The sequence below is a fragment of the Bolinopsis microptera genome, chromosome 7 (assembly GCF_026151205.1).
Source record: "Bolinopsis microptera isolate Bmic1 chromosome 7, MBARI_Bmic_1.0, whole genome shotgun sequence".
Lineage (NCBI taxonomy): Eukaryota > Metazoa > Ctenophora > Tentaculata > Lobata > Bolinopsidae > Bolinopsis > Bolinopsis microptera.
This window is the reverse complement of record NC_087078.1, coordinates 8,552,149-8,579,882: the sequence shown is the minus strand read 5'-3', so window position 1 is coordinate 8,579,882 and position 27,734 is coordinate 8,552,149. Positions and strand designations below refer to the sequence as shown.

At 36.8% G+C, this 27,734-nt stretch overlaps 3 protein-coding genes across 3 annotated transcripts in view; 2 read left to right on the top strand and 1 right to left on the bottom strand.

Moving 5' to 3' along the window:
* The window catches only part of LOC134817775 (uncharacterized protein CXorf58 homolog), a 52,840-nt gene extending 32,955 nt beyond the window's left edge, over positions 1-19,885 (bottom strand). Inside the window, exon 1 of the mRNA XM_063827099.1 lies at positions 19,881-19,885. The gene's annotated coding sequence lies outside the window, so the exon portion shown is untranslated. The remainder of the gene's footprint in view (positions 1-19,880) is intronic.
* On the top strand, positions 848-6,002 carry LOC134818194 (dynein light chain Tctex-type 5-like). The gene is made up of 4 exons (XM_063827636.1): positions 848-1,061; positions 1,314-1,411; positions 3,279-3,402; positions 5,152-6,002. The coding sequence occupies exons 1-4, from the start codon at positions 855-857 to the stop codon at positions 5,305-5,307; spliced, it is 585 nt and encodes a 194-aa protein (XP_063683706.1). The 5' UTR covers positions 848-854; the 3' UTR covers positions 5,308-6,002.
* On the top strand, positions 7,809-20,545 carry LOC134817774 (isocitrate dehydrogenase [NADP], mitochondrial-like). Its single transcript, XM_063827098.1, has 10 exons — positions 7,809-7,894; positions 9,215-9,342; positions 9,898-10,030; positions 10,248-10,408; positions 12,913-13,071; positions 14,412-14,548; positions 14,958-15,109; positions 17,575-17,687; positions 18,121-18,218; positions 20,000-20,545. Exons 1-10 carry the CDS (start codon positions 7,816-7,818, stop codon positions 20,169-20,171), a joined length of 1,332 nt encoding a protein of 443 aa, XP_063683168.1. The 5' UTR covers positions 7,809-7,815; the 3' UTR covers positions 20,172-20,545.
* Positions 20,546-27,734: the final 7,189 nt, after the last annotated feature.

Genomic DNA, 27,734 nt, shown 5'->3' with positions numbered 1-27,734 from the left:
TATGAACAAAGAAAAAGAGGAAAAAAAAGGATTAAAAATCAAGGGAAATTACATTTAATGACAATGTTCATTTTTGATATTCAAAATTTATGACAGTAGTTAATTACGAACTTTAATGTGATTAATGTGACTAAGGAATGTTGACTTTGATTGACGGTATTTTCTATTACTTTGTATTCCAATGGAAAATTCGAGACTCCTATCACAACCAGGGCACCATGAGCTTTGGCAGGTGCATCTTTTTTAAAGGGTTCAAAATGTTTTGATTTATTCAAATTTGTGACGGTAGTTGGTATAATGTTTAATGTTAAGAGCTTTATATAAAGTTTATTTTTTGATATTCAAAATTAATAACAGTAGTTGATTACGAACTTTAATGTGATTAAGGTAACAGAATGTTGACTTTGGTTGACGTTATTTTCTATTACATAATTATTTTTATTTTCATACATTGTGTTTTTAAATTTTAATTTAAAATAATTTTTTCAGTTTTTTCCAATCCACCATTTCGTCTCCTTTCAACATCTTAACCTTTAAATCTAAAAGAGCTTAAAAATTATTAAAAAGGGCCCAGTTTGTTAAGCCTAACTATCTTGGTGAGTAATCAGCAACAGTTTTCCTGGAACTTATTGTGGCAATGCAATCAAATGTTTACCTCAAATAACACTAAGTTTATGCGGAAGTTGAAATTGTCTTGTCCTACATACCTGATAACACCACTGTAGCATTACTGTAACACCACTGTAACATTACCGTAACACCACTGTAACACCACTGTAACATTACCGTAACACCACTGTAACATTACTGTTGCATTACTGTAACACCGTTGTAACACCTCCACTTCTCTAGCAATGTTGCAAGGAAGAAGGTCCATGGTTTCCATGACCGGAGAGCCACCACGTCGTAAAACCTCTCTAGTAGGAATAGCAGAGAACGATGGACACGGACATCAGATCCCGAACATGGCGAGAAGGATGTCCAGATCCATGATGAGTGATACTGGAAGTTCTATTAACAGTTTTAAGCGCTCCCTTGCTATGAAACCAAGACATGAGATGGTGAGTACGAACGATAAACAATGAAACTTCTCGATTTAATAGGACTAGTTTCAGAATTTAGTTTTAGTTTCAGTTATAGAATTTTAAAATTGTGGCTGTAGAAGGCTTGTCTTGTTCGATTCTTATCATGACATCATTGGTATTATAACGATTGGTCATCAAAGTTCTTCAGGCTTCTGCGTCTCTTTGAAATTCTTTTCCCACTGATGTGAATTATAATTTATTGGTGCTAATAGTATTTTAAATTTTCAGGAGAATTCCTATAGAACTGTGCCAATTGTTAAGTTCCCCAGTTCAGCTGTCAGTAAAAAGATACAAATCATCCTTGACTCAAGGCTCACAAATATGAAGTAATTCTCAACTGCAGCATAATAATATTAGTTAATTATCAGTTATTTAAGGGGGGGGGGGGGGGGGGGGGGGTTCACCCTGATTTTTTTGTGAAACTTGGTTTCGAGATACCAGTTGACCAACAAACTAGGACCGGTGACCGAACTTTTGAGGGGGTCCCGGACCCCAACAGCCAAACAGTGCCCGCGGGGCAACCACGCCCATATTTGGTCCAAATTAGGCCCAATTTAGCCAAATACCCTGAACATGACCAAAACCATGCTTTGGGGTGCTCTACTTGTAGCTACTAGTCTCCTGAACACACATATTAAGTTTTATCAAAATTGGATAAAAATTGGCCGAGTTATGGGATAAAAACCATATGCCCATATTTGGGCATACGCACCAAATCTGATCGATTTTGGTCCATAAATTGGTCAAATATCAATATTTTTGAATGAAACCAACTTAATAGGGAAGGTAAGCCTATACTACACATTCTCTATGATTATCAGCTCAATATCTACCTAACTGTGGATTCTGTATTCAAATAATCGCAAAAAATGAGCAAAATTGCCCATAGGTATCTCAGTTCGCGATATTTGCAAAACTGACTTCGCTCAAAACAATAGAACTCAATAGGGTTTCAATATTTTTTCATGAAATTTTCAGAATCAACGTAGAATTGTCTCATGACCTTAAAGCCTTAAGTTTTGGGACAGAATTTCGAGTTAGGCCCTTAAAAAAATTTGGCGGTCAAATTCTAAATTTAGCAGTGCAAATTTTGGAATTTGGCGGCCAAATTTTTTTAAAGGCCTAACTCAAAATTCTGTCCCAAAACTTAAAGTCATGAGACAATTCTACGTTGATTCTGAAAATTTCATGAAAAAATATTGAAACCCTATTGAGTTCTATTGTTTTGAGCGAAGTCAGTTTTGCAAATGTCGCGAACTGAGATATGGGCAATTTTGCTCATTTTTGCGGTTATTTGAACACAGAATCCACAGTTAGGTAGATATTGAGCTGATAATCATAGAGAATGTGTAGTATAGGCTTACCTTCCATATAAAGTTGGTTTCATTCAAAAATATTGATATTTGACCAATTTATGCATATGGGCCAAAATCGATCAAATTTGGTGCGTATGCCCAAATATGGGCATATGGTTTTTATCCCATAACTCGGCCAATTTTTATCCAATTTTGATAAAACTTAATATGTGTGTTCAGGAGACTAGTAGCTACAAGTAGAGCACCCCAAAGCATGGTTTTGGGCATGTTCAGGGTATTTGGCTAAATTGGGCCTAATTTGGACCAAATATGGGCGTGGTTGCCCCGCGGGCACTGTTTGGCTGTTGGGGTCCGGGACCCCCTCAAAAGTTCGGTCACTGGTCCTAGTTTGTTGGTCAACTGGTATCTCGAAACCAAGTTTCACAAAACAAATCAGGGTGAACCCCTTGCAAGGAAACGACCGCATTGAGAATTCATTGCCGAACCAAACCACGATTTACTGTTGCTGGTATCAAATTGCATGTTTTGTAATCTTAATTGAACATTCTAATGATTCAATTAGTCCAATTATTATCACTAATAATTTAATAGTCTAATGATAATCGATGATTATGAAATGGCAATTTTCTTCGATATTTCATTACAAGAGATTATTTAAAAAGTTAAAAATAACATCATTAAGCATTTAAAGATGCATTATCTTAAAGCTAGTCATGCTCAAATGACTTGAATATATATCTTGTTGGGGAATGTTTTCAATATTGAAGCGTGGTATAAATACAAGAATTTATTTACTATTTAAAGTTGTGTATCCTCTTAGCTACTCATTAACTTGGTTTTGTAGCCCCCCTTCTAACAGCCTAACAGATCCACCTAGGTACGACCACGACATTTGTAAATCTCTGAGTAACACAATGTCAGATGTTATTAAGGATGAGGTTAGAAGGGATATCAGGGACATTGAAAGGTACAAGCTCGTCTGCTGGGTAACCATCGGTCAGGTAATTCGTTAATTACTAATTAGTTAATTAATTGATTGGTTTATAATACAGGGTGGCCCATAAGTGACTACCCACACGCAACCTCTTAATAACTCACGTAATTCGTCTCCAAATTGCACCAAAATTTCAGAGATTATAGGTATGGGTCAAACTTAGATTTCCTGAAAGTTTCGTAAGCCACGCCCAATTACAGTGGGCGTGGCGTGACACTCCCTCTTTTTCACTATTGTCTTCATAAAATGAGAACGCTTTAAGCTAAGAACTCAAAATTTTTTGCACACATTTGGCTTGATAATTGAAAACGTTTTCCAAAAGTGTCAAGTTCCTTGGTTAAAATATGGCTGAGTTATGACCATTTTAAAATCCATCGGATATGTGATCCGAGCACTCAGTCAGTGATATTTGCACTCAATTAGTGATCTCGTCACCCAATCTGATCAAGAGTAAGGCGTTAGCGTGTATTAATGAGGTTCATTAGGCTTTGATTGGATACCGATGATGACTTTGCTATAAAGGAAAACACAAATTTTTAGGATAAATCAATAAATTGTCGTCCCCCAGCTGCAATCACCTTGAGGCACCGCTTCTTCACACTCCGACAAGCGTTCAAAAGTTTGTGTTTCTTTGTGATTCGGTTTGCCCGGTTAGAAAGGTCTTGCTTTAGGATTCCCTGAAGGGTTGTTCTGCTGATGTCTAAGGCAGGAGCTCGTTTCCGGGTGCCAATCTTAGGTGTGTCCATCACGTCACCAACAACCATCGTGATGGTTTCTACAGTCCTCGCAGTTCGTCTTCTGCCGACTCTTCGCCGATCGTGTGCAGAAAACGTAAACTTGATCTTGTGATGAATGTCAAAGCAGCTTTTCCGGCAAGGGGGTGGTCGGTTGAATTTCATCTGAAATTGTCGTTTAATCTGAGGGTAGAACTCCCCATTTTCTTTCTTCAGGTAGACGAACAATCGTTGTTCTGCAGTAAAGGGAGGATAGTGAACCATTTTCGATGATTCATGGTTCATTCCTTTTTATTGATTGTAAGGAACCTGTGACTAGCAGGGCTAACAAGCCCTGAAATGGTGACACCACCATAAATTCGTGTGATAGCGTTTTAGGTGCTGTCAGCTGTAAAGGCCGGCCCATAAGCAGGCTGCAACCAATCAAGCGGTGCATGTGAGCCAAACAGGCCATTAACCAAGTGACGAGATCACTGACTGAGTGCTCGGATCACGTATCCGATGAGTTTTGAAATGGTCATAACTTAGCCATATTTTAACCAATGAACTTGAAACTTTGAGAAAAGTTTTCAATTATCAAGCCAAATGTGTGCAAAAAATTTTGAGTTCTTAGCTTAAAGCGTTCTCATTTTATGAAGACAATAGTGAAAAAGAGGGAGTGTCACGCCACGCCCACTGTAATTGGGCGTGGCTTACGAAACTTTCAGGAAATCTAAGTTTGACCCATATCTATAATCTCTCAAATTTTGGTGCAATTTGGAGACGAATTACGTGAGTTATTAAGAGGTTGCGTGTGGGTAGTCACTTATGGGCCACCCTGTATAAGGCAATTATCCACTGACTTTATATGTGTTCCTTATTCAAGTGAAAAGTTGTGACTAACCCGAATTCAATGTCATAAAATTTCATTTGTCCCGGTTAAATCCATATTATATAATAAAGATCACAAGAGCACCAAAAATGCAGCAGAGCATGTTTAAAATGTTATAATTTTGTGAAAAACTGTAGACCCTTGTGTTCAGGTGAGTGGGCAGGATATCAGAGTGGTCAGCAGGTGTCTCTGGAGTCACCAGCACGACACTTGCTCCTCCGCAAGCTTCCGAAACAACGAGATATTTGCTGTCGCTACTTTATACGCTCTTTACTATGACGGCTGCTACGTTCATAGGACCGATTAGATGACATGAACTGACTCAAGGAAGATGACTGCTATTGGCAGATGGAAATTTATTAAATAAAAAGATTAATCTATTTTCATCTGCAAACTTTGGTAGTGCTTTAAAACTTTATTACACAGATTTTACAACTTTTTAATTTTCAGATTATGGCAGTGCCTGATTCATACATGTATAAAATTGCATGTAACTCCCCAATTTTTCATCAGAAAGTTATTATGATATATTATATAATTATTCTAAACTCGCGCTATACCCTGATTAAATTATTTTGACTACTCACTTGATTTAATTAATTTCTTGTGAATAAATAATAAATATGTTCAGTTATCACATTCTAATCTATGTATATTATATAATATAATAATGAAATGATCTTAAAGACATTAGCAAATAACACATGCACTTATAAATAAACTTGCACGTTTTCTAATAATCACAATATTTGATCACTAAAACAACTTAAATATTTGAAGTTTAAATGTAAATAAATGTATAAAGTAATTTTAACTCAACTCACCGATTTATTTCTTTTTGATTTTTCAGACGCACAGCATTATAATGATATAATTTAACGATGTATGAAACGATTTATAAGTAAGTAACAATTTTTGATTCTATCAAGTGCACTTAAATACAATATCAATTTCTAAACTTTAAAGATGTATATAATAATAGTATTACATATTTTATACACCAAACTGCATTTTTTTTCTTGTGTAATAACCGCAAAAATTATTACATATATAAATATGCCTACGTCTTAGACTTTACAAAAATAGAGTTCACGTTCCACTGTTTTCTTTGTTTACCTTGACGTGCCGAATTCTTCACATTACTGAGGTTTTAAAACAAGTAGTGTTTACGCACTGCAGCTGAGGTTATAGATGAGGAGTAAATCCAACCAGCGTGCGAGGTGAACAATGAACACTTAACAGCGAACACTTATCTTCACATCCGATCTCTTATTAAGTAATCCAATTAGAGGTACCACCCGTTTCACACAGAATTGAGTTTAGTCATTTTTCAATACAAGATTGGGTACGGGTTCTTAGGTTCTATAAATAAAAACAAACAAACAAGTAATCCAGTTAGATGTATGACTGTCTGTGGGAAGAGCGAGAAGGATTACATTTCTTCTGCATTCTATCTGGTTCTAGAACTTTCGCAACTTCTATCATGTCATTATATATCGTATAATATTATATAGTATTGTTAATTGTACCACCCCGTATTTTGTGTAATATAATGCCTGCACGTCTGTACTCTGCTGATTGGGAACTGTTACTTCTGGTTTTAAATGTCTATTATACATTCTTCCTCCTCAGGGTACTTCTGTTGTGCTCTGTTGTGTAATTGGAGGTGGTTCTGGCAACATGTTAGTGATATTATAAGAGGTTGTTTGAACAGTGTTTGTGAAATGTGCCCCCAATAAAATGTATATTCTACACTACACTACACTGCACTGTTCACGCTGTGGATCTAGATCGAATCATGTCTAGTGTTTTGTTGAATGAAATCTTCGCATGTAATGCATCTTAGTGGTTTCCGCCAGCTGCTGCAATCTCTACAAATTGCCATTCACAAAGTTCTAGATCTTTCCAATTCTTCATGTTTTAAAATATAGTGATATGCTGCAGTGATAAACTGCGAATGTTTGGTCTTTGTGATGATAACTTGATATTTTGTTGGTCGTGTGCGTTGAATTCCTAAACTTAATTGTATTCTGAGACACTGGTTGGCTCGCACAATCTTATCTTAAGTGGAAAATTGGATTAAATGTTTAAATATTTTTGAGGTTTACAGTTCAGGAACACACAGGGTGTTTCAAAAGTCTGGCGAGGCTGTTCTTTTTGGATAACATTCATCCATCTGCCTAAACTTCATACTGTAAAACGTTTAAATTGGTAGTTCTAAGGTTTAATGGTGCCTTTTCAAGTTTTTACGTTACCATAACCATTGACCACCATAGCAACCGCAATCAACTTTCTGTACCGTTTTAAATTGTGATTGTTTTTGGTATGTTACATGACAATGCACTAATATTCTGAACTCAAGTTGAATTCTTAAACTTAATTGTATTCTGTACTTTGTTTACTTCTAATTTCTAAATAAGCACGTTCTAGAAGACAATTTTTGGCTCGCACATTTTTATCTTGCAAATTAGATTAAATATTTTGGGGGTTTATAACAGTTCAGGAACGATAATTTCTAATTACCGTTTATTATTAATATTGTATGATGTATCTGTGTGTTAGTGGCTTCTCAACTCAAGTTCAAAGATTGCGTAAACTTGAACTATTTACTCGCAGGTTTGCTTCATATCAAATGTATCTCCCTGACACTGGCAGTCGATGTAGATTGAACAATCACTTACTATTATTTCTGTTTAAGTAGCTATAGCAAAGAAATATTTAATATATAATAGGAAAGAATTTAAATTATAATTAACAAAGTTACTGTTCCTAATTTATAGTTTCACCACTTCATACTGTTGTAGCTAAAGGAAAGATGGCACTCTCATCTCTTAGACAAGCTATAAACCTGGTTCCTAGGGTTCTCTCCCCTTTGGTCGCTAACCAACGCTTCCGTAAGTACCCTACACTAGGTATCCCTACACCTACATTATTATTATTATTTTAAATACCCTCCTAGTTAGCCTTAACAATCACCATAAGTTAAAATGCCATTATCCGGTATTAAAGATTATTAGTTGAAAGTGTACGTGTCAAAACCCCCGCCGTAAATAAGATAAATTAAAGTTGGAGATATCGAATTAAGATATCATTACACGTATTTATAAAAACTTCGAAATCAACGTAAGGCAAGTACGTGTTTAAAGCTTACATATCACTGAATTAGTCGCATGGCCCACCGAAAGAGGCATCAGTCAGCTCATAGTAACACAGTTCATAACATCTACAGCTACGTTCCCTTGAGTAACACAGTTCATAACATCTACACTTTCTACAGCTACGTTCCCTTGAGTAACACAGTTCATAACATCTACACTTTCTACAGCTACGTTCCCTTGAGTAACACAGTTCATAACATCTACAGTTACGTTCCCTTGAGTAACACAGTTCATAACATCTACAGCTACGTTCCCTTGAGTAACACAGTTCATAACATCTAAAGCTACGTTCCCTTGAGTAACACAGTTCATAACATCTACAGCTACGTTCCCTTGAGTAACACAGTTCATAACATCTACAGTTACGTTCCCTTGAGTAACACAGTTCATAACATCTACAGCTACGTTCCCTTGAGTAACACAGTTCATAACATCTACAGCTACGTTCCCTTGAGTAACACAGTTCATAACATCTAAAGCTACGTTCCCTTGAGTAACACAGTTCATAACATCATAACATCTAAAGCTACGTTCCCTTGAGTAACACAGTTCATAACATCTACAGCTACGTTCCCTTGAGTAACACAGTTCATAACATCTACAGCTACGTTCCCTTGGGTAACACAGTTCATAACATCTACAGCTACGTTCCCTTGAGTAACACAGTTCATAACATCTACAGCTACGTTCCCTTGGGAGATATAACAATTTAAAACTTCCAAACCCAGTTAACTTCTTAGTGCACGTTATTAGCAAGCTACCATCTTTTACCTAATACCTATCGTAATACATGTAATATCCAGATGGGGACATTGTTTATGAGTTGCATTTTTGTGATGTTTCTGATGAAAATTTACTTGAAAAGAGCATTCTCCCTTGTCGCAATACATGGAATCACTAGAAATGTTCATCACAAACTAGTTTAGTACTTAACAACATGTTACCCCGTACCTAACACGATATAACAACATTGCAGTGAGCGACATACCACTGACTAACACATAACAACATTGCAGTGAGCGACAGACCGCTGACTAACACATAACAACATTGCAGTGAGCGACAGACCGAAGATCAAAGTAGATAACCCAGTGGTGGAGCTGGATGGAGATGAGATGACCAGGATCATCTGGCAGATGATCAAAGATAAGCTCATCTTTCCTTATCTTGAGCTCGATTGCAAGGTGGGAGAATTTACATCGTTTATAAACGATGGTTTAGATATAAATATTCTAAACTTCAGTTTTAACAGTTTAATTTGGATAACAGCAGCTGTTAGGCTGTCCTCTAACACTGTCCTCTAACACTGTCCTCTAACACTGTCCTCTAACACTGTCCTCTAACACTGTCCTCTAACACTGTCCTCTAACACTGTCCTCTAACACTGTCCTCTAACACTGTCCTCTAACACTGTCCTCTAACACTGTCCTCTAACACTGTCCTCTAACACTGTTCTCTAACACTGTCCTCTAACACTGTCCTCTAACACTGTCCTCTCACACTGTCCTCTAACACTGTCCTCTAACAATGTCCTCTAACACTGTCCTCTAACACTGTCCTCTAACACTGTCCTCTAACACTGTCCTCTAATACTGTCCTCCAACACTGTCCCCTAACACTGTCCTCTAACAGTGTACCTTGTTATTCTTTTTGGGGTAGTTTATCAAATAATACCGTGAAATATCCCACATTGCCTCCTTAGGTTAACAAATGACAACCTAACTAACCCCTCCTCTCAGTATTACGATCTTGGTATGGAGTACCGTGACGAGACAAACGATCAGGTGACACACGACGCAGCCGCTGCCATACTGAAGTACAATGTCGGTATCAAGTGTGCTACCATCACACCTGATGAGGAGAGAGTCGAGGGTAGGTTCTAATTTCATGACTGTGGATGTGTTGAAAGTATTCAACAGCCCAAATCTTTTTGTTAATGTGTAGGATCCTTGTCCACTGTGAAGGGACTCCTCGCTTCCAATATTTGTAACCCTTCTTGGGATGAACCACGATAAAGCTGAACTCGTCACACTGTACAGAAAATCACCTCAATAACTTACAAAGCCTCTAACCTTCCTCTCTGTCCCAGAGTTCAAGCTCAAGAAGATGTGGCTGTCCCCCAACGGTACTCTAAGGAACATTCTAGGAGGAACTGTGTTCCGTGAGCCTATCCTCTGCGAGAACGTGCCTAGACTAGTACCGGGGTGGACTAGACCTATTGTTATTGGCAGACATGCTTATGGTGACCAGGTAACATTGTTTTACGTTTCTTATTAATTTAATAATGTAGAATACAGGCAACGTTTTTTTGTAGTCTAAATATTGTATTCGCTAAAATCTTTGTCAATTTAAAACATTCGGAACATTTCTAGATCTTGCCATTTTGAAGTGTGCGAGCTTGTTAAGAACTTTCGGGGTTATCCAGAATTTGTCACTTTTACAATTTCACGTCACGTGCTTATTTCTTCCTAATAATACCATCTCGACCTATCCACTTTCTAATTGCATCGTCAGATTGGTCTAATCATCGTTCTAACACTGTTTGGTGTTCTTTCATATGAATAACCAAACTTACCCTGTTACATGCTAGATCATCTTAAGATGGATTTAATTACGTCCCTGACGCAGTTTGTTTCACCTTTTACACTGAAGCTGACAGTGTAATTACAGAATTACTATCCGTTCAAAGTTCTTACTTTTAGACATAAGCTGAATTATAGTACTACTATACCGGATTACTACACTTACTTTACTTAACTACATTACTTACTCCTAGTTAAAACTGTAGCTTGTTGAAGTTTCTGACGCGCTATGAGCAATGAACAGGATATTACAGATTACATTGTACATTCTAACGCTAAGTTCTGCTGCCCAAACATCACAGTTATTGTTCAGTGGTATGTAGATCGTTGAAATGAATGTATGGTATGCGATGTGATGATCATGAATCGTAATCCTAGTAAACAAGTACATAGACCGCCACTAGACGCTTGTAAGCAAGTATCTAGACCGCCACTAGACGCTTCAGCTAGACAAATGACTGGGAATCAGTCCAAGAAAATCACAATTGTTAAATTGAGCAATAATTATTATCACAAATCTATAATTGATAACTATGCAGTTCATTATTGATTGCCTGATCAATCACCTCAGACGTTCAAAATTAGCAAAAGCTAATGCTTTGTACAAAGATATGCAGTAATTACATAATATTCCATGAATAAGAGATTGATACGCACATATTGTTACATACGTCATTAAACTGATTATCCTCAACACCAGCACTCCAGCATGTTTTAATTCCTCCCGCTATAGTAATTGTTAGAAATCTATTGAAAGAAAAACCCCCATACACGAGAAACAGTTTCTTGTTTAGGGTTTTTTCTTCTTATAGTTTTCAAACAATTATTATAGTGTATAGGATTAAAATATGCTGGTGTTTCTTACTCAAAAACTAGATAAATGACATGAGGACTGAGGATGTTTCTCTTGTTGTGGTTCAGTGTAAGTGTAACTAAGGTAACTAAGGAGATAATAATATTATAATATAACATGCAATAACTCTAACGCTAATTCCCTGAAAATGTGTGTTTGTATCGCTAGGTTACTAATATGTTGCTAGGTTACTAATAATGGGGATGTGTGAGGGGTGAAAATAAGTATCATGGTAACTTCAGTGTTAGGTTACACAAGTTGGACAGAGTTGCTAGATTCTCTTTCCAGTAACTAATTTAGGAGGCGTTAATAAGATGCTCCTTGGGAAGTTTCAAGTTAAGGTGTGTACTGTGTAACAGTTACAATGTATAAAATACAATGTACTGAGAGTTCAGGAAGATGGTTGTTGTTTAAGGTATGTAGTGTGTATCATGAGCAGGTATGTACTATGTATTGACTCTTAGAGAGCTACTCCCGAAGGTATTTTACTTTATGATCATGTATAGTTTGTATACACTATACATACCATGTACAAATATCACATTACTTTACTCAACTGGACTCAAAGCCTCTTGTTATATTAATGTTTTTACTCCTATAGTTTATACTAGCCGATTGTTGAAGGGTTTTAAGTATAATAGTGGCTGTCACAATATGGCTTACGTACAATGAATACAATAACTGTGTTAACTACACAACTTAATGTAATTTACATCTCTTTGGAGGTCAGCCAATAAGACGCAGAGTATTACCCACGTGATAGAATGTTATTAGGAAATATGTTGGTATAGTGGTACAGGCTCCCAACTGATGTTTCCGCATAGCAGAAGGTTCTATATGTTTAGAGACTCCTGTATAATATAATGCTCCTTTAGAATGTTAAATGTACTATGTACGTTCAATGAAGATTGTATAGAACAATACACTAAACAAAAAAATGGTCTGGCACCATGCAAACCTTTCTATATCACAACTGTCAACACCTACCAGCTCTACTCATAATAACATATATCTTACCCACATCTTGCATATATCTTGCATATCCTAAATGTGTCCAGCACTCCAATTATTGTTTGGAATATTCTGACTCAAACGCCCATTATGTTTTTATACTAAATTGCACTATTACAGATGCAATTTAACGGTCTGATGGTTTGCGTTAAACAATGTTAAACTATCTAACGCTTCATCTTGTCACATCGTGTGTTAAACTCATTTGACCTTTTTGACCGTCAAATGTTCAACAAACGTCCTTATCTTAACCTCTTTTACCTCAGTACTTGGCCTCACAAAAACCTAACCTCACTCAACCTCCTCAGTACAAAGCAACAGATTTCGTAGTGCCAGGACCCGGAACACTGACCATGGCATTCCAGCCTGCTGATGGTGGGGAGCCAGTTGAGTGGACGGTGAAGGAATTTGCAGGTAAAGAGGGAGGCAGAGGCGGCTGTGGTATGGGAATGTTCAACACTACTGAGGTATGTGTGATTGCTATCTCAAGAATTCTAACAAATATCAGATTGATTTATTCTAACAAATGATAAGTAGTCTGTTCTGTTTGTTGAAAGTTAAATTTTACTATTTTCCTTACTCACCACAGTTTACTATCGTGTTCATTTTAGTTTTTGGGAGTTTATAATTACTTGAGGCATATAGGGTAAAGCACATAATTTTGTCATTTTTTGGCAATTTTCCGACTGCCTGATATAAACCATGGGTTTTAACCTCGTCTGAAATTCCGATTTAGATGAAACCTCCACCATGTTATAGTAGACAGTCTAGGCAAGTTCTAACACAAAAATGATCGAAATTGCTGGGGTTGAAGATGTTCATAAAAATTATTTTGAAAAAATGACAAAATTAGGTGACTTTACTTAATTTTGTCACCCCGAACCTAATTTTGTCACTTGAAGATTGTGCAAAAAGTAACCGTTTCTCGGTATTTTAGACTACCTGGATGCATCATTCGAGCGCTTTTTTACCAACATTGACCTCAAAAATCCCAAAGATATGATGTTTTCATAGTTTTGTAGCTTGATGAAAAGATGACACTTTTTGGGTATCTAATCTTAGAAAATAGCCCCCAAATGCCCCTGAAACCACTGGCATCTTGAAAACTTTCTATGAAGCATGAATCAATATTGGTTACTGATTCACGAAACTATATTTACCAATAGCTCTTTAAAGCCCAGAATTACAGTATATTTCTCGGCGAAAATATGCTATTATAAGTGTTTAAATGCTATTATAAGTGCCTTATACATATCCTATGGGCAAAAAAACTTCAGAATAGTTGTATAAGGCCATTTTCAACACAATCTGTGATTTACAAGAAATTTGAGAAAGGTCGATTTTTTTGACAAAATTAGGTACTTTTGGCAAAATCGAACCTAATTTTGTCACCCTCTGTAACTTGAACAATAATTGCGCTAGAGACTTGAAAATTTGTACGTATACTTCTGCTGTAGAAGATATTTGAAATATGCAATGGCATGAAGCTAGCTCAATTACTTTTGAAAAAGCAATAAATCAAAATTTTGAAAATTCCTTAAGAAAACTTTAAGGATCTTATTTATTTTTCGGGTTAACAGTTTCGCCTTCATTTTTGACACAGATGCAAAAGAGCTAGAAACTTAAACTTTGTAGGAGCAGTTTCAGCAAAGTCTAAGCTTTCTTTTTATACACAAACCTTTTTTTTCAAGCTGAAATTCCGAGCCGAGGCAGTTTTTCAGAGCAAAATGACAAAATTAGGTACCCTGACAAAATTACGTGCCTTACCCTATGCAACAAGGCAAATATTCAACTAATGTTTTTTCAGGCAATCGAAGATTTTGCTCACAGTTGTTTCCAATATGCCATAATGAAGGAGTGGCCCCTGTATATGAGTACTAAGAATACCATCTTAAAACGATACGATGGTAAATTTAAGGATATCTTCGAGGAGATCTTCCAATCGTAAGTTTTCTGATGTCTGTCTTTTCGTATCTATATTCTATGTAGAAAGGTACATTTTGTTTGCCTTGCTGACATATTTTGAGACTGTGGGATACTGAAGGGAAAGGAAGCAGTTCTAACGAGCTCTTCTCAAACACAAGGATATATCTTGTGAATTCGGCTAGTATATATGAAACATTTGTCATGGAGTTGTAGAGGGAGTTATGTGCCTCGCCGGGCTAAAGTAGTGGATGACCTTGCTGTACGACAAGTTAAACAAGTATCTGAAACTACTAGGTTCCGTACAGAATCAACTCAGCACCCGTGTCAATATGTTCATTATATGCAAGCCTCTTGATTTATATTTAATCTAAAATCTATCAACTGAGATTTAAAATTCCCAATCCTTACATTCTGCTACATTTTTCAGGGACTACAAAACTAAATTTGATGATCTAGGAATATGGTACGAACACAGGCTTATTGACGATATGGTAGCGCAGGTATTAAAGAGTGACGGTGGGTTCGTGTGGGCTTGTAAGAATTACGATGGTGATGTTCAGTCAGACACTGTCGCTCAGGGTAGGTCTTGTTTGTATTATAAGTTGTGTGTAACTCGCTGTTAGGTTTTCATAATAGTTCGGTTAATATTCAGAGTCGTTGACAAAGATTTGTTTTTTGGTCCGGCCGCGTAGCAGCAACTCTGTTGTGTTGACATCGATATACTCATCCCGTCCGGCGCGAAAACCAAACGTATTTTGTATGATGAAAGCTGATCACCTTCCTCAAACTGTTGATGCGCGGCGCTATTAATTATATATATGTAGTTTAATATATCTATACGCCAAATTTAACTTGGAAATGAACCACGTCTTGTATTAAAAGCAGTCAGACAATAACCAGGCGTGTGTCCAATGGGGAATTCGTGAATTTAAATTCAAATTACGTTATAAACTATTTCGCACAATCTTTCTTCCGGCACTTCATCATATCGTATCTGGTTAACGGTTTGTAGAATTCATTCCTGATAAGCTCAGAACATTTATTTCAAAACGATTTCGCGGCTGTGTCCTATGAAATTTGTCTATGAAACTTCAGTTATTACTCAATTTCCTGAGGTAATGAAGGCCATGTTTGGATTATGAAGTTTCCGAATAATTCGATTGATATTTGGTCCCGCAAATCGTATCGATTCAAAATTCGTTCCTTATCCGCAAATGCTGATATTTCAGAAGTTTGAACCGAACTCATGCTGAAATGTGTTCAACAAAAAATGTGGCAACTTTTCTAAGACCGTTTCCTGCAGAATCCCTAACTCGGATTTGCGCACTGAACCTTGCTTCGTGATACTAACCATATTGATCCGCTACATATCCACTTAATTTAATTAGCGAGTGAACCACATGTTGATATTAATCCGAAAATAACCGATATTTTCTATTTTTGCGATAAATGTAAGTGACGATTGAAATTTGAATCATGTTCGCAACTATAGATAACTATATTCAATATTTATGGAATATGGATCAACGTGATCATAATTTGGACATTGACATTTTTAAAATCTGAAGTGATTCCCGTCCATTGTCACTATCACTTGTTGCCAAATTAGAAGATATTCAAATCAAAATAAATATTTATTTTCTTAAGAGAGGCTGGGCCTGGTGGCCCAAGAGAGAATAGCATGAGGATGCTCTGCCTGCCTCTGGGATAAGAAATGTGTATGTACTATGTACGAATTAACATTGCAAGAAAATTATGATACCATTCATTGTTAGATGATGTGCTCGATACAAAAGTTGTTGAAGTGTCCGTAATTATTTTGCTTCAAAACATGCGACTGGAGTGGCTCTGTAAATTATTCTTAACGAATTTATAGCATGGGTCCCATTTATAGCATGGGATATATACAATATACATATATAGGTAATTTCCCAAAAATTCTGTAGCGTCACTCCTCGGATGGTAAGTGGCAGTGAGATGTTAGTCTGACGCAATTATAACGTCGCAAATCGCAATATTATGTGAATAGTCTTTAGTAAAATATGTGGCACAAATTCAAACATCCCGGGCGGGAATTCTCATATTATCACGCCATTGTAATATTATGAAAATTCTTTTGGGCACTCACCCAGCAAGATTAATCATTGAAAAGGGGAGTGAAAATGTTTACAGTGGAATTTTTGGGAGCCATTGTCGATGTGTGTTAGTGTGTACTAGATACAATAAAATGGTTTATGCACCTTGCTGAACTAGCCTTAGATGTTGAGATGCTAGAAAAGTAGAAAGACGGTACGTGCTAGGTAGCATAGATATAACGTAATGAAGTTGCTGTTCTAACTAGGCGGTACTTCTTCTGATTAGATTCTCAGAAATTTATATCGAGAAGTTTTGTGGAGTGCCCTGTAAACTCTATAATAGAATATTATAATAGCACACTGGAACATTTCAAGCTGTACACTCACATTATCTGACACACCCTCATAGGTAGATCGGTCTGAGAAATCTGCCATTTGTACACTTTTTTGCGATGTAACATTCTCAGTAAAATCTTTTGAAATATTTCTTTATTGATCGATAGAACGATGCGGTCAATCAACTAACTTTGCAGAAAAATTAAATACAAATTCTTCCAGCTTCAAAATTTGATGAAACATACAACTTTAGTACGAGGTTTCGAATCCCCCACGAGGAATCAAACACAGAAGCGAAATTGAACAAACTTTGTTAACCAATTTTCTAGCAATTCATCTAATTCTGAAACCGATATCTTCGTCTGGTTTTGAGGAATAATCGTAATAAAACCAGCTCAACAACACATGGATTCCCTGGAATAGCGTACCAAATTATTTGAAATATCTTCCGCTTCCGCATTAAATATTTGTTCAGACCTACAACTTATGATAGTTTACAGTACACTAAAGGTATCCGAATATTCTCGAAATCACACCGATATTCAAGCACCCTAATTTATTAATTTCCCTGCAATTCCGTTAACTCCGAACCAAGATATTTGTGTCTGATTCACCTAAAAACCCGTCCAACAGGTTACGGATCTCTGGGACTGATGACAAGTGTACTGATCTGTCCTGATGGTAAGACTATAGAGGCGGAGGCGGCGCACGGCACTGTTACCAGGCATTACAGGGAGCATCAAAAGGTTAGGTTTCAATAAGTTATTTGAGATTTATAAATAGTTCAATAGTACCAGGCACTCCTAAGATTATGTAACAATTTGAATTAAATTCTTAAATATGGTGTTAACTTTTGATGTTCAGGAATGTCTTTTTCCGTTACTGAAATATTTTGTCCGGAAATCATTCTCCTATGAGGCGACTTGCCTCATATTATGAGGTGAGCCTTAACTTATAAAACACGAATCTACACACTGTAAAGACGAGGGTAATAGCGGAGGGCAACATTTGTTGACACGTGGCAAATAATCTCAGTATCGGTGTTTGCTACGTGTCAGTATAAAACTACACCCCGCTATTACGCAATAACTATGCTATATAATACTATGTTTATCAGACATAATAAGCGCTCTAAACTTTGATTTTATCCAGAATTTCTAACCCCTAATACTCCTTCAGGGTAACCCAACAAGTACCAACCCTATCGCTAGTATCTTCGCCTGGACTCGCGGTCTCATACACCGAGCTAAACTTGACGGAAACGACGAGTTGCACAAGTATGTATACACCAGGCTCTCTATATTATTCAATTGTAGAACCAGTCAAACTAGATTCCAGTATAACATCACGTCACGTACAAGTGGTACAACTTTACCTGTGATTTGGAGTAGGATGAAAAAATGCGTGATATGAGATTATCACTACGCCTCTCACAATCGTACATATTGCAATGTTTTCAGTATTTTCCTATCCGGATGTAAAATATTACGATTACACATGACTTTGAATAAGGGCCCGCTCTACTCCAGGAATGTGCTATTTATTTAATTATCGAACAAGAATATAGTTCAAACATTGCAGCACCTATTCACTGTCACGTACCACGCTATTTCTACTAAATACTAATACTATTCATCATAGTTTATCAATCTATTTCTCTAGTTACTACTATTCGATTCAAGTCGTATCTTTCTCCCAAAATACCAACCCTTATTATTATCGTACAATATCCGGAGGGTAATATCTTATTATTATCGGACCATTCTTTACCGGCTTCGTAGTCAGCAGACATGTTACACCTTAATTCCAGTATCGATAACATGGTAAAAATTAAGTTAATGATAGAATAAAAATGATTCAATACTTGTAGTATTGTTCTAGATCGTTCTCGCGGTGACGGGTGATCTTATTAATATAATAATATAGAATATTCTCACACAACCCTGAACCCTGATCAATGGTATCATCAAAACACCGCTAAGATACCGATGTAACAAGTGCTTCTACTCCGTGTTGTTTAATCACGGAGTTTAATATATATAATTTAGCGGAGTTAAAGTCTGCTTGCATGCTTACAATGTGTGATCCAGCCTCAAGATGCCTACTTATGTTACTTATGTTAGACCTCGAACTGCATCCTAATTCCTAAACCGAAGTGTAAAAAAATTGTGTTATTAGACTTGTTATCTGGGAGCTTGATAGAGGCTGGAACTAGTCTGCTTTATAAGGATGCCGGGGTGAAAACCAAAAGGAGCATGGTCCAGAGTGTTTTAAGAATCAGTTTTAAGAATTGATTTCAAATTTGTCGCTGGGAGAATACATTATCGCATGATTCGTGTATCATTTTTAAAAGCTGATTTACATCCGAATGATGATGGTTAGTGGTTACTGCCCGTGTACCTTACCTCAATAAAATTGGACCAACATTTAGCAGTCTCTTACTCCGCTGAGACGAGTTATATTCAAGTCTGTATTAATAACTAAGTTATAATGTTTTTCCACACGTACTAGAATATTTTCACTACACACTGCTCTATTGTTATGATGTTGATGTAACAATTATATTCAAGTGCGGACCAGAACGCCGCTAACTATTGTTATGGTTGGCATTGTGAGAACTCTGCTCGCATAATATCAATAATAATAACAATTTCTGATAAAACTGAGTACTTTATATTTGATTGAACAGTATGGCTCCCACAATCCATACTACAACACACAATTGGGCTGAGTGACAAATATAATGAAACCTGACATGATCCGACATAAACCATTTTATTTGGACCTCCAATGGATTAATTTTAAAGTCAACTAAGTTATAAAAACTCTTATACATCCAAGTACACACTCAATACATACCTGCTACTAACGTAATACCTTGGGAATTGCCATAAACTAAAACCCATCGACATGATCCAATATTAGCTACCAAATCTGACATCAATAAATGAAATTGTTTCTATAATAAATGAAATTGTTGGTACAATAAACAAACATTTTGGTACAATTAATTAAATTGCTGGTACAGGTATAAAGTATAAACCTCCCTTTCTCTCAGGTTTTCTGTAGCACTAGAAGATGCATGTGTTAACACAGTTGACAGCGGCACCATGACCAAGGACCTTGCTGGCTGTATACACGGCATGAAGAACGTTAAGCTCGGAGAACACTACGTGAACACGGAGGACTTCCTTGACGCTATCAAAGTCAACTTGGACGGTTCTCTCTAAACTATTCACGATGAACTTGTTGTATGTGACAGCGACGGAGTCGACATTTAGTCGAGTCATGTTTTACAGTGTGGGCCTGGGAGCTACTAGAAGTTTAGAACTCTTAGGGTGAATATCTTCGATCAGATTTGCTGGGGTTTTGCTCAATTTTCCGCAGATTTTGGTCGAGATCTAGATGATCGATTATTATTATTTCGCTTTCCAATGTCATTATTGTTTCAAGCCTGTACATAGCCCCTGAACGAGAAGCTCTTTGTTAATCGTTGGCTTTTGTTATGGTCTTTTAGGAGCTCAATTTTTTAATTTTTAAAGCTGTTTTCCTGTTCATCCCTCTTTTACCTATTTATTTGAACCCGGTAACTCAACTGGTTATATTTGTGAGTCTCATTTAGAAACTGAAGAATCGAATAACTTCGAATTTAAGAAAAATAAAATTGAATCATGATTTAAGTGCAAACATATTTCAAGATGTAATTTTTGCAAAATAAATTCCAATCGATCGGTGGTATGAATTATTAGCGTGGCCGTGAGTGGATAAGGTGGCAACACTAATTCTCTCACCAAATCAGTGTCTGGTAATGTTGAATGCAGTAAACTAATTTTAATATTCATGAAAATTTTGAGAATCTTTGAAGTTTGGTTATCTTTAAAAATCTGTCTGTATGTCATGATATGTAGAACTTTTAAATATTCCATCGTTCCTGTTACAGCTTAAAGTGTACCCTGGGACCTCCTTTTAACAAAGAACTTTGTTCTTCAGTATTGCATGAACTGCTCTTATCCCCATTACATCCATTGCCATGACAACTGCAAGCATCCCCGTGCGCTTGTGAGGGTTCTTCCGGGAGTTGCACGTGCTGATTCGCGCGAGCTATTGCTTCCAGGTCTATACTAGTGGTGCTGTCCACCCTGGACTGTCTCTGTAAGAGTCTTGGCCTTCTTGCGGCGATCCTATCTGATGCTTGGATTCTTCCTGCCGGAATTATTTGGAATTATAAGTATTACATTTCAGACTTAAAGGTGATTAATCATAAGTCACAATTAAGAGCGGAGTTTCAGCATATATGCCACATTGATAAATATAAGCTAACCGGTTTGTAATAATGTACGACAAGATAATGATTAAAAGCCGGCATTTTTAATCAAGTTCCTCCTTTTCTTAGAGTTTTTAAGGACATGCAACGGAACAATTTCAGTTGTCGCTGGATTCCTAAAATTCTCACAATTCCTCAAGTTGTTTATTCTCAATCTCCGTATGCAGTATATGGGGTGACTCAAGTGTTTTCTTGCCTTATTATCAATCTCCGTATGCTGGTATGCAGTATATGGGGCGACTATCACACGATCCGGAGCTATAAGTGCACAATGTTACACTCTTTCCAAGGTCACAAAGGTCCTCATAGAATTTACAAAATATAAGAATATGCCGGTGAACACAATGCTCTGACTCAGGCTACATAGTTCCTAACTGCTCCGACACGTTTAACGCTATGTGTATTATGTTATAAATTTATATAAACAAATTAGATTATATTGATCCGCGTTATATAAATATATTTAAGTCTGGGTTGGTGCTGGATCACCTGATCAGTGACCTGTGCGTTTATTTTTGATATGCTGATTTGTGATTTTGAGCGCTGCATTCGAATCTAGTGTCAGTGATTATCATGGAATTTATTAGTTCAGTGCCTCTGTATAAAAGTCACGAACAGGCGATGTCGCTGTCGTTTTACAGTTTCACTTTCATTTAGAGTTAGACAATGCACCCCTTTATTCTATTTCGTGCTCATCAATTTCGAGAATATGCTAATTAAATTTATAAAGTAAAAACTTTATTAAGTCAGACTCCATGTCCGTTCAATGAGATTCGTGCGTCCATAAGCATGATTAAGATAATAATAGTAATTATAATCATCAAGACGGAGTCATTCCTAATCCTAATCCTTTTAGTTTTCATTCGTCTATTTTATTTGTTGTTTGTGAGTGTTAATTTCTCAATACAATAATAACGGTAAGAGTAAGACTAACTGTTTAATCTTTATGAGTGCCTCAACAATGCGGGACTATTAGAACTTGTAACTATTGTTCGCCCATATTTCCAGTACTGTTATATTCATTAAACTATGTGAAGACACTATTACTAATGCATAACATTGCAAGTGTTTTGGAGTTTTCTTTAGTTGACCGTGTGGGCCGAGGCGTTGTACTTGTGGTATAACAGTGCAATATTAAATACTGACTCTTTATAGTATGGTGTATTATATATTGCCCAAGCCCCAAACTGATTCCATATGTGCACTGATTCCGCGTAATTATAGTTGAATTATATTTCATAATATGATGTATTTTACAGCTCGCTATGTAATCAGAGCGGTTGTTGTTATATTAAACTCTATTACTATACCCTAGAGCCCCAAATAGAACGTCGCTATTTGAGTATTTTGGATCCTAATTAAATAGAGGTCTGATTTAGCATTTCCCTAATTTTTATAAAAAGTTAGGCGTTTAACTTTAAGCTAAGTGCCACGTGGTCCATAAAAAAGTTATATTGGAATTCCACAGAAGCAATCGAACTCATTTAAACTCATTCATACTATTGAAATTACTCGAAAGTTGTATCCGAGCAGTTTGATTCGATCCCCCACGGTTGCTGCAAATGTTGGTCTGCATCAAATCCGTGACTCTGATTACTTACCTGCTACTGATCATAACACTACTGTTTCACTTGACTGATCATGACGTTTTCTATTCCGAGTTTGAGTGGCAAATATTTTAAATTACATTCAATTTAGGACATGTAGCTTTGCAGTCAAGTGTAAGTTAATCATGATTTGATTTGTTCGATTATACACCTGTGAAGTGAGTGTGAACGTATCGCTGGTGATCCTAAAGTCTGGCCATTACTTACTATTTTGGATTGATCCAAATCTGTGATAGACATTTGAAGCAGTGAGTGTAACTGTAACTGCATCTTTAACTATACTCTACTTCAAAGAAATTGTTACAGAAATTACATATCTTTTCTCGTTTTGTAATATAAATAATCCACTAAATGAGTTGTTTCGGAACTGTACCTCTAGCTGGAGCGAATCCGTCCCCCGGTTGTTTAATAAAAGCAGTGTAGTTCCTCAGAGCCACAATCTTCAGAGAGGCACTAACTCGTGATATCAACCGCTCAACACCATGGTGAGTCAAGTTGCTCACCTTTTTACCATTTATTTGTAGGATTGTGTCACCAACTTTCAACATTTTGCTCTCTGCAGCCCTTCCGCCTGTAATAGCACAATGTTAAGAGTTACTGAATTAAATTTATAGTTGTTATTGCTTATCTCATGCAGACTTCTGGCCACAAAAATAAGGTGGGAAGAGAGGCGCCTATTTCTTGCTTTACTGCTTGTTTGTTATTCTTAAAATACATTTCTCAATAAAATGTAACTTCCAACCAAGCTTATGAAACCAGCTTATAAGAAGCCATCGCATTTAGTTCTACTGTGCAGTGCGTAGTCAATAGTCATTGGTCAAGGGTGGACCAGAATTCTTGCAGTAGACAGCATGGCTATAAAATTGTCTAACATATCCTATTTTTACATTAAGTTCAATCGCATCACTTGCAGTTCAATATGTAATAACGATCAAAGACCGGTTCAACTTCACGTACTAGAATGATATGAGTACCTACTGTCTAATTAGAACAAACACTGCATCACGTGATGATTTACCTTTAGTCTAGTTTGACCTCATCAGATTAAGTACTAGCAATGTGCCCCAAAGTACCCCGTTTAGTTGATGTTTCGCTAACAAATGTACAGAGCGAAAACAGGGACTCCGGACTACATCATTTATTATGCAGACTACGAACATTATTGATTAGCAATTAGATAACGTCAATAGCACGGTATAACGTGAATAGGGGTACCCAACTTTTTTGCGTCAAATGTCTCTAAACCCTGGGACTTTAAGTATTATAACTATTTGATATTATATTGAGAACTTCGAGGGGGTCGGGGGATGACCTTAGCATGCATCAGATTCAAATTTCATTTTTGCTTCCTTGATCAGAGGCACATATTAGGTGCGATGGGTGCGGGATCGCACAATTTACCGTTTTCCGCACATTTCCGCATAATTTATTGTTTTCCGCACATTTTGTAATTTTCTGCTTATTTCCGCATAATCTAGCATTTTCCGCGTAATTTCGCATAATTTTGAAATTTTTGCGTTACGATTTTCGAGTGTAAAAACCAAAATATGTTAAAAGTCGGGCCCTTTTAGGACCGTGACTCAGGCCCTTTTAGGACCGTGACCCAGGCCCTTTTGGAACTCATACATAGGCCACGTGACCCAGTTACCACGTGACCCAGGCCCTTTCGGGACCCTGACCCAGGCCCTTTCGGGACCGTGACCCAGGCCCTTTTGGAACTCATACCTAGGCCACGTGACCCTGTTACCACGTGACCCAGGCCCTTTCGGGACCCTGACCCAGGCCCTTTCGGGACCGTGACCCAGGCCCTTTCGGGACCGTGACCCAGGCCCTTTCGGGACCATGACCCAGGCCGTTATGGAACCCTCGTTGTTACCGTACTTCGATCATACCTGCAGCACTTTTTATTGGGTAATGAGCTCTATTCGTTGTAGCGTTGGCTTTATAGTGGGCTTAATGGATCTTGGATCAAATGGTTTACAAGTACTGACGATTGCAATGCCAACAAGCGTGTCACATATTTGCGATCACGCATGGGATCTGATCGACTCTATCAAGAGGCATCTTCAAATAACTGTCTCCTGATCTCTACCAGATAAAGTCACTGTTCTCAGATAACTGAATCTCAATATAGGTTCAATCATGGTCTTAGTGAAGAACTACACCCTCAGTAACACATAAGCACATAAACAGACCTATTTTTGATAAGAGCGGCGGTTATACGTTTAGAATTTCCAAAGTCCTTCAGAAAATGCAAAAGAAAACCGCACAATTCCCGCACAAATTTCGAAAAAATCGTCGCACATTTGCCGCATAATTGGTAAAAATTTACCGCACCTTATCGCACATTTTACCTTTATAGTCGGGTGCGGTACCGCATAATTTCGATTTTTTTACCGCACCTAATATGTGCCTCTGTCCTTGATATCTAGAAATTCTTTTTCTTAGCTGATGATCACCTCATCCGATATACGGTAAAGGTATTGTTATTTTTTGTTAATTTTGCTACATTCTATATTACTTATAGATTCCCACAATTTCTAAATTCCTTCATTTCCAAGAATTCTTTTTAACGAAATTACGGCGGGCAAAGATATTTGTATTCTTAATTCGGTGCTTAGATCAGAAAAGCTGTCATGTAACTCTAATAAATGTAACGATGTTGTTAGGATTATCTTTAAAATAATCACGCTCATGATAATGATTCAATCCAACAATCATCACTAACATAAGCTAACATTGGGGCGGCAGTGTTTGAATATTGTGCCGGTTCACGAATTCCGGCAGGGTGCTAACTTGTTTAACTAGTTTTCACGACCGAATTTCGCGACTCCAGACTCAGGATCCCAGAAAAATAAAGTTAATTTGTTCTGTGTTTCAAGTTTTCATGAGAATTTATGCAAGATAGGTAGGTTACGAAACGAAACGAATTCCACAGTATTTACTACCCCGCAGTCCCCGCTACTATGCGGCAAAGATATTGCATAAGGTTAATTGAGTATAGAAAATGAATAGGTCTTGCTTGAACTTGAAGAGTGTACCTGGTTTTATGAAGGAAACTTTAATCTCTTGCCCGTACTCCCTGCCCCCGGATATTCTGAAGCCCCAGGGTGGTCCGTCCTTTATCTGTAACTGATACTCAAACTCTATTCCGTCACCAGAGCTAGACGAGCTCCAGGATCTGTTATACATGCTCTTCATCATAACGCTGTGGTGTGAACAAGACATTTTAGGAGGACTTGTGTGCTTTTGTTTGTGTTTTGGCCGGTTTGGACTTTGGTTTGGGTGTTGTTAACATTTTTGGGAGGTTAAACTTAAAGGAATTTCAATTAGGAAAGGAATGGGTTTTTGTCTAACTAACTAACTAAACTAAAGCAAAAGTTTTTGTTCGTGCTGAACCATTAATTGATCATGGTAACAAATAAACGCTAACAATATAAATAATGCAGCACTGTAAAAGCCAAAGTTTGACAATAAGAACTAGAATTGGATTACAACTTTTGAAAGATCTGTTGTGGAATTATAAATATAACGCTGTGGTCCTACAATTCATGTTCAGAACTTGGTAACATGAATACAAAAGCTCCAATGCCTGTCTCCTACGATACTATACGATAATATTAAGGTTCGTTTGACGCAAAATGTCCACTGTAATCGTCGTTTTATTGAGGTCCTTTGTCCACTTTTGTAATTAATTGTGTGCTCTAATGACAGATTCGATTCCTCATGACACCTCATCTTTGTATTTCAAGCTGTTCTGTAACTGTTCTTCAGGGGATCTTCATATATCATGACGTCACTTATCTCACTGATTACGCAATTAAATGTATTAGCTTTCTAATTGCTTTGTAACTGCAAATTAGTTAATTATAATTTGATTAGTGAAATGCAACAAAAAATTAACCAATTATCATAATTTCTTATTTTTATAAAATAGTACCAATCTATAGAAGTCTAAAACTAAAAGTAAAATTTAACAAGTGCATCACAATTTACTGTCACAGAATTTATTGTAGTCAGCACTCAGCGCTGTAGCTTTTCAAAAATGTTCCAAAATTAAAAATATTTCACATTATTCAAATAACATTACCGGTTATAATAACGTTGAAACTGTTATGTTATGATGATTCTTAATTCTTAGCTAAGTTAAGAATAAGATTATTGAATCGTTCCTATTGATATGAATATGATCGCAATTGTGACGACTTGACCATAAGTGATAAGACATAAAGCATATAACAAAGTATTAACCATAGGCATAGCATAATAGTATCATTTATGATTTATGAATATGATCTCGCCAGATCACTTTCAGTTGTAAGCTTAACGGGTGATACTCGTAAAAGATTTGTTTCAAATATAATACAAGACCGTCGACGAGTCCAACTCGGCGCGCGTCTTGGTGGGTTATAAACATACAAGTAAATTTTTATCTCATCAATGCCTTTTTATACATATCCTATTTGAATTTGATCCAGTCTACATGTTTTTACAAATATTTGAAATTTCAAGATTTTGCATCATCAAATAACTTCCTTATCAGTATTATAAAGATACGTCACATAATTAAGAATTGTAGTAGAGTTATCATGATCTGATAAGTTGATAGCATTCCCCAAATACTATTCCGTGCTACGTGTTTAGGATGTCGGTTTTGTTGATAAGGCGTGCAGAATCGAAAATGCTGGAATCTTTTAGATCCTATAGCTAGATTGTACGTGACACCCTATAGTGGTAATACTAATATTATTTCAGGTTTTCTCGGTCTCTTCTTCTGCAATAGTATCTTAATCAGTCTACCGCTGGAGCTTGCTACCGACATGGATAAATTAATTACTCAGAGGCTTGCATAACTTAGTCCT